This window comes from Homarus americanus, unplaced genomic scaffold (assembly GCF_018991925.1).
Source record: "Homarus americanus isolate GMGI-L3 unplaced genomic scaffold, GMGI_Hamer_2.0 scaffold21914, whole genome shotgun sequence".
NCBI lineage: Eukaryota > Metazoa > Arthropoda > Malacostraca > Decapoda > Nephropidae > Homarus > Homarus americanus.
In genome coordinates this window covers 1,081,640-1,089,836 of record NW_024719665.1, presented here as the reverse complement: position 1 = coordinate 1,089,836, position 8,197 = coordinate 1,081,640, and the positions used below count along the sequence as shown (strand labels likewise).

At 37.0% G+C, this 8,197-nt stretch overlaps 1 protein-coding gene across 9 annotated transcripts; it reads right to left on the bottom strand.

Moving 5' to 3' along the window:
• Positions 1-7,874, bottom strand: LOC121860195. Of its 9 annotated transcripts, none has more exons than XM_042357269.1 (5): positions 7,425-7,874; positions 4,618-4,655; positions 4,324-4,513; positions 3,510-3,735; positions 1-1,872 (listed from the first exon to the last, which is right to left on the bottom strand). In XM_042357269.1, exons 3-5 carry the CDS (start codon positions 4,498-4,500, stop codon positions 395-397), a joined length of 1,881 nt encoding a protein of 626 aa, XP_042213203.1. In that variant the 5' UTR covers positions 4,501-4,513; positions 4,618-4,655; positions 7,425-7,874; the 3' UTR covers positions 1-394. The 9 variants fall into 9 exon arrangements, with proteins under 9 accessions (XP_042213203.1, XP_042213198.1, XP_042213201.1 ...); XM_042357264.1 differs by lacking the exon at positions 7,425-7,874 and adding an exon at positions 5,390-6,644; XM_042357267.1 differs by lacking the exon at positions 7,425-7,874 and adding an exon at positions 6,459-6,644 and having other exon boundaries at positions 4,618-5,573.
• Positions 7,875-8,197: the final 323 nt, after the last annotated feature.

The window sequence follows — 8,197 nt, the reverse complement described above, 5'->3', positions numbered from 1 at the left end:
TTTTACAAAAATATTTATTATACATTTTATTATCATTGTTTTATATAATCAATATTATATCTGATTACAAACTGCTAAGTAAAAAAATATAAACTATAATTAATAATTCTATCATCTCACCACCTGTGGTACCTCCCGACAAACGGGTTACCACAGGGCAGTGCATTGGGCCCTTTGTTGTTTGTTTGCTTCATAAATGACATACCAGAAGCTATACACTCCTCCATACAAATATTTGCAGACAATGCCAAGTTCTTTATGGAAATTAAGAACCAAACAGGTACCGGTGTGTACTGTACTCTAAATTCAATATTGTTTCTGTTACTGGGGATGTTGCTAGCCATACAGTACAGTGCAGCACCTTTTTGTGTAACTGTGACAAGTGCTCAAGTTATCACAGTGGCAGTAATGATATTAAGTTCGTGATAGTATGGTGGAGGTGGCTGATAACCATCTGTGTTGATTCTGAATTTTCTTCAATAACTATGCTATGAACATCACGTGCCTGTTTCAACACTGATAGAGAGTGAGTCACTGGTGCAGAAATTTGTCTGTGTTTTCTCACCCTCCTCTGTAAGGCTACCTTTAACGACAGAACCACTGATGGTTTTGAGCCTTCTAGTGTCACAATAGTTTTGTTGCCTTTTGTGGAAAATTGGAGATGAACACAGTCACTATGGTACCATAATGTTATTTGGTGGTTATTAGTCACACTGTTCTCACCCTCAGGGTCTAATGGAGTAAAAGTGAGTAATGGTCCAAATAAAGATGTGTTATCTTCTACTATATAGGAAAAACTCACTCTACAGATAAGAATTAAGTCTCTGTGTATACAAGATTTAGAATCTGTACATTCTGTCCCCTTCACTGCTTTCTGAAAGGTTGAGCCAGAATCTGAAGATGTAAATTGTTTAGTATCTGTACTTAAATTATGCTCATATGTAAGGAAGTGAAGTATGTCAATTGTTGTGGTACAAGCCAGGACTCGACACACAGGACGAGATGAGGAAAAGTGCTCTAATACCAAGTAACTTTCCACAGTTCTACCCTTCACGCTGCTAAGGTCAAGTGCAGGTAATGTTATAGACAAACACAGAGTTCTCTTAAAGCATCCACTGTTAAGCTTAGTATTGAATACCTGTAATTGTGTTCCATCTAGTCTGAGAATAACTATACTAAGTCTCCACCACTGTCCATCTAAGTCAACATCTTTATTAACTCTGTCATACTGTATATGTACAAGGTAAGATTCCTTTTGTTCAATATTTTGTTCCACTCTAACATCAGTGGAAAATAAAGATAACTGGGGTTCACTTAAGAGTCTGTGTGCTAACCTTAGTTGTCTAAGGTATAAATCCATTGATTCTATACTATTTTCCTCATCATCCATCAAATCTGAGCACCGTCGGACTACTGCCATCATTCCATCATAAGTGCAAGGCAGTTCGTGGTCATGCAACATGGAATTCACTTTTGGATTATCATCTTTATTATGAGCAGTCAGAACTTCCCAGGAACACTGATATTTACGGCCATCACAGGTAAACATTTCAATGCGATCCACATTTTCACAAGTAATTTTAATGACACCGGCATATGGTAATTTGTGACTTCTCACTTCCACCCTATCTTGAGCTATGACAGAAACAAGGTACAAGTAAGACTGAATACCATCAGAGAAGACCAAGGCATCTTTGTGGCCACAACACGTCATTACCAAGGATGTAAGAGTCTTTGTCCTCCATACCAAGTTGCATTCCCCATACTTTCCTTGTACTTTATGTGAGGCATGGAATACTGAGTAAGGTGCTGGTACCCCAAAGCTCACCACTGATTCCTTACTTACGACTACAACTGCTTGAATGCCATCAACTGCAACAATAAATACAAATCAACATACTTAATTCCTATGTAGAGCATCATCAATAAAATGCATGAGTTATGTACAGTGGTCCCTCGGTTAACGAACACAATTCGTCCCAGAAGGTCGTTCGTTAACCGAAACCATTGTTTCAATGGGATATTGGGTAATTGGTTCCAGCTCACAGAAAAGTATACAGTCAGTTCTGCTATAACGCGATAGTTGTGTTCTTGTAAAACATCGTGTTATAGAAATTTGCGTAATAGAAATAACAGGGCTTATGGAGAAAATAGGGTTAGGTGCAGATTACTACTCGAAATTGAAAAAATTTTAGAAGTTAGCCTAACACAAAGGTTAGCACAGTCTAAATAAATGTTACATTCATATCTAATAATGAAATCATACAGTAAATGTAACACTTTACCGTGAAGAAATATGAATATAACTTGATGGGGGAGAAGGGTGATTTTGAGGTTGATAACATCGAGCTTCTCTTCAAGTATTATAGCCTTTCTTTTACAATCATCACCGGGAATGCGATCAACAGAACGCTTCTTGGAGATATTCTTCTTTACCATATTCACAGTTAATACCACAAAATTGGAGAAATAGTAAGCAAAAATCGCGTTACAGCAAACAAGCGTTCGCGTTATACAAATATCGTTCCTCTATTCATAAATCACGTTAGAGCCAATTCGCGTTGTCAAAACACGCGTTATAGCAGAACTCACTGTATACAAAGTAAAGCCAGAATATAATTTACATTGCTGAAATTCTTATAAGATAGTGATTAATTTGAATATAAACAAGCTATAATTTGCATTAGACATACAAATTTTAGATCTAATTTAAGAATTTTATTAGGGAGAGCAAAAACTTTATCTTTTGTGCAAAATATATGAAGATTATATTCAAAATATTCCCTGTCTTGCAAGGATTTCAGCAATGCAAATTATATTATCCTAACTTTAGTCTGAGGTATTATTTATTTTTAAACCTAGTCTTTTTACCCAAACATTTCTCAGGAGGGTGGGGGGTAGGGAGGGAGGGGTGACAGTGACATGTTTGACAGTTGGCACCTGTGGTGTAAAGTATTTAATAGTAAGTTTTTTTTTCTTTTAGATTGAGTTTTTGTTTTTTGCTTATAAAATTTAATAGAAGTGACTGTGGTGAATTTAATTTGCAGTGCTGGAATTCTTATAAGATAGTGATTAGTTTGAATGTAAACATAGAAGAGATCACTGAATTGGCTGAGTACCTCCTCAGCTTTTCAGTTGATGTTCAAAACAACATGTGATTTTCATAAGGATTTCGTTAATCAAATTTTTTTTCGTTAACCGAATTGAAGATTCTTATGGAAGGTAATTCGTTAACCGAGGCGTTCGTTAACCGAGGGACCACTGTAGTTTAACCACATCAACTCCTAGGGAGAGGTTGTTTCACCATATACCAGACTAAACATATCACATGAATATTAGGAATCCCAGCTTAGTTCACCCGATGATTAAATGCCCTAAGGCTAAACCAAACTAACCTAATGTAATTAACCTAACCATAAACCCCCCATTTAATATTATGGTGTTTAGTCAGGTGAAATAAACTGAGGTTCCTGTTCTTCATGGGATCAAATTAAACTGTAATACAATACCATCTAGAATACCAGTCCAGACCACATGATAAGTTGCGCGACACAGATTTTTTAGGCAACCCGGTAGTTTCGTGTGGGCAGCCATAACTTCTCCTGTCTTACACTCCACTAACACCGCTACATGCCCTGTCTCGGTAGAGTCACAGCTGTCAGGGTTTATCACTTTACCAAAAATTGCTGCCTCCATTGTTGAGTTCAGACAAACAGGATGCAGTTTAACATCAGTCTGTTGAAATAAGATAAAACATAATTTGCAGACTTAAAATAATAACTGCTTTTCACACTTGTAAACCCTTTCCAGCTGTACTTTATCTAACCAAACCAAACTTAACCATAATTTAATCTATCTTAACCTAATCTAACATCAAATGCAGACTATATTCATTTACTCTTACTTCTATGGTATAACAATTGTGTCATGCTATGGTGTTCCTCTTAACCCAACAAGGCCCCTAAAGTTTTCAAACAGCTCCACCCAACATTTCACACAGCAGCATATTATCCATCTCCATAAACAACACAACATAATGCTTTTTGACGATCCACTCGCCTAATAATAATACTACAGTACAAGCAAAATACATTCAAACATGGTACATATATTGTGTAAGGTATGTGAATCCATTTAAAAGTAGAATTTATTATTCATTACCACAAGCAGGCCAAAACAATGTAACAACCATACAGTACAGTACAGCATACATGGTAAAACAACAAAGAACAATAAGCTGATAGGTGTTGGAGGGAAAAACTATAAGTACATAACTGTATTACATAAAAGAATTATATAACAAGCCTCTGTACTGTACTGTACCTTAATCTTTCCCACAAATGCTGTAGGTATGGGTTTACTGTTCTTGCTGCCATCTTCACTGTATAGCCACTGTAAGCAGATTCCTAATGGTGTATCTTTGAGTATGAAACAGCATTCGTTAAGTTGACATCTTGACATGACCTTCTCAGTAATGGATACTCTGCCTGTAGGCTCCATGCTGGGTGGGTAGCTGAAGAATGATAAGCATATGTTAAATATGATATTGCTGACATTCTGGCAGATAGTTCAACCATATTTTCTTATTAAGTTCATTAAAAAGCTTTGTGTAAATACCATTAGAGTTCTTATATAACGACGAGAGTCATTCCAAGCTGAAAGAAAAGTTTATATCATTACTACATAAAGATTAAAAACCACTGCTTACGACAGCCAATGATAAAACACCCTTATGCTGCCTGGGAATATTGTTAGATTACATTATGTTAGGTTAGGTTATTATTAGGGTGTTTCAACATCAAGAGAAATAAGCCGAGGTTCCTAATCTTCATAAGATCCATCCATGCTATAAATAAATGTATGCCGAGTACATTTGTCCAGTTGTTAGTTAGGTAGAATTTTTAGACTAACACCAGGAGGAGTTAATAGAAATGCACGAACTTTGTGTGGTATTATTACCATTCTGGTCATCCAGGGATTTTTAGGATTTTAAGTTTTGGAATCAGTAGTTTAGACAATTCTAAGACACTTTTCTTCTATAGCATTACTTCCGCTCCTGATTACTTTCAGAGAAAATCGCAATAAATTGTTGGAAAATTGTCATAATTTTTAAGTTAGTGGAAGTTGAAATTATGTTTTCTGGTGGTTTTTTTGTACGTTTTGAATGAATCTGAATTTCATTTCTACCGCTAATCACTTTTTTTTAGATACCCCCCCCCCCTTATCCAATGATAATGGGGGCCCCCAAGTGGGAACCAGGGGTTTTGGGTGGGGGAAAATCACAAAAAAAATTTAATTTGCAATAGAAATGACAGCCATTATAATCCAAAACCTAACCTAACCTAATTTAACCTAACCCTAAACCCAACCTATCCACCTGTGTGCTTACCTTAATTAGACTCAAAAGACTCGGAGTTGGGGCCATTGGGGTCCTCCTCCTCATCATCATCCACAGGTCGCACTGGCTGCTGTTTCTCCGATTGCGGGGGGTAGACCTTGCTGGCAGTGCCAAAGAACTGGTGTAGAACCATGTCCTTGCTGAACTGCTTAATAAACACGTGGCACGCCAAGTACTGCTTGAGGGGATCTTATTAAAAATTTGGACTGTGATAAAAAACAATTGAAAAATGTGTCAATAGTACAGTTTATGCCGATTCTAAGTATGCAACTCATTTTTTGCGGGAAATAAATATTTAACATTTTATTGGAGTTTGTTTGCAGGAACATTGTCTGTTTTTTGTTGTTGAATGAAAATGAGTGATAACCTACAATCATTGTTTTTGTTAAGCAAAACTGATGCCTTGCACAAAATGCAAAGTGTGAGGATTATGCCCAAAGAGAAGCAATCCTCAAAATGCCAAGATATGCAAATAGAATGTATTGACTGAAGATTCAATTGGCACTGTCAGAGAGGGGGGTGTCATGAAAAGGTCTCCATCAGAAAAAGCACATGGCAGAACTAACCTAACCTCACTTCACTTAACCTAACTGACCTTATGTTAAGCACTTTGGCCAGCACTTTGATTCATAGACCTGCAAGTCACAAATAAAACATCTCTGCAAAACCTGAGTTTCACATTCAAAATCAGCAAGAAAAACTGTACCTTAAATGCAAGTTTAAGAAATTTGGAACACAATCCAAATTTTTAATAAGATCCGCTTGAAGTAGACGGACTTGTTGCCAGGTCGCTTCACCCACTCCTTGAGATCCATCCACAGACAGTGTTTGTCAGCTTTATAGCTACAAGGCTGGTTACTCTTCACGCAAGTAACTTCAGTTGGCAAAACACTGTGTGGGTGGAGATTTTCCTACTTCTCCGTCGTTACCATGATATTCTACATGAAAACTGGCGATGGCTTGGAAATAATTAACATGAAGATATCATGGAACTAAATTCAAAAGGGTAGCAGCGGGAACCTATACTGTGCTGTGATTGTTGATCCAAAGTCATACTCACCAATCAAAGGACAACTGCACACGTATCAGACTCTAGTGCATGCGGAATACAGCCTACCAACTAATAAACAGCAGCTCTCTCAGACTGTGGTAGCATCAACTAGATCTTAGAAAAAAAATGGGTGGAAGAGATGCTATAGAAGTGTCTTAGAATTGTCTAAACTACTATACTGGGAATAATTTCACTTGTTACCACTAATGAAATCGAAGTCAAAGCTCTGTGTTTACGATGGTTTTTGTTGTGTTATGAACGAATCTGACCTTCATTTCTGGTGCAAATCAATAGTTTCTAAGATTAGCCCCCTCCCCTCCCATCTCAAAATCTAGAAATTTGCTATAAAAGTCACGGTAACAATTGTACAAAACATACGGAAACCTAACCTAACCTAGCCTAACATAACTGAGGAGCTCCACAAAAGTTTGATGTCTCGAATGTGTACCGCTAAGTACGAACATACATAATATTATGTGAAGTAACTCGCTTAAACATAATTTGCGGCAGAAATAACATTGAAGAAAAGTGTCTTAAAATTGTCAAAACTACTGATTGCAACTATCAAATTCCAGAGATTCGTTAAGTGGTAGCTAGTGAAATAATACTAACTACGATTCCAAAACTTAAAATCCTTATCACTGGATGACCGAAACTTTAATTTTACTCTGTGCTACAGACGGACAAGGGGTGACCTAATTGAAGTGTATAAACATCTCTAAGGTTACTACTGTACTCAGTTGAGTGTTTGATAAAATTGATGCTTCGGCCAATATGCCCTAGTAGTTTAAAATAAGTTTATCCTGTGCATTTCGGTATGGTTTAATCGAATTTGACCTTTATTATTATTCTTTGCCTCCCCCTGGTTGAAATGGGGGTTAGAAATACTCCAAATAGGGAAATCTAAAAGTTGGGGATGGTTAAAACAGTCGGACGTGTATTGGCCAAAACTGTAACAATACCGAGTGTTCTTACCTGGAGCTGGTGGAAGTCCGCCCCACCAGGGGTTCACAGCTGAAGGTTGAAGCAGCCACAACTCCAGAAGACTGTGAAGACAAACTTTTTTGGAGCGGGAAATGTGAACTCCTTGAACAATCTACAAAAGGAGTGTTGTGATGACACCGAGTGTGAGCTCTTTTAAGACCAGACTTGACCAACACTGGAGCAGTATTGTACCTACGACTGACGCTTGTGAGAGAGGAGTGCGTTCCATTTACTATACTTTTAATGCTCTTCACCACTGATCCTCTTCACTATTGGTGTTATAATGTTATTACTGCGCTTCAACAACAAAAGTCTTTAATTGCGTAACAGTGTCAATATTTACACTAGTACATCAACAATGATAGATTGTGAACAACAGAACTGTAGGGAAACTAAAAATCCTACTCACCCTGAAGGTGTGGCAGGCTACAGTGCTCAATATACATACCAATTATCACCACTTGCTCCAGGTTCTTGAATAACAGAACCAGCATGTTATGGTGTTTAATATTTGTGGAAATTATATAATTCTTTAAGATGTCATGAAAGGATTGTCCATTCTGTGGATAATTATTGGGCCAAATTATTACGCTCATGTTATTTTTGTCTACATCATATACCAGTTTACATTAATAATCTCTGCTTACATCTTGTTCTCTTGGAACTCTTCACTGTGATACAAAACAATAGTAACTATATATTCAGTTGTTTTGAATCACATTAAAATAAATTTGTGTCTGTTACTTTTATCCTGTGGGGTATAA

Excerpts from the sequence above, each read along its gene's own strand:
- LOC121860195 (XM_042357269.1), bottom strand. The coding sequence starts at position 4,500 with ATGGAGCCTACAGGCAGAGTATCCATTACTGAGAAGGTCATGTCAAGA. Across the intron at positions 3,736-4,323 it reads CATTTGTGGGAAAGATTAAG|ACTGATGTTAAACTGCATCC; the intron begins GTACAGTACAGT and ends TTATTTCAACAG. Across the intron at positions 1,873-3,509 it reads CTGGACTGGTATTCTAGATG|TTGATGGCATTCAAGCAGTT; the intron begins GTATTGTATTAC and ends TTATTGTTGCAG.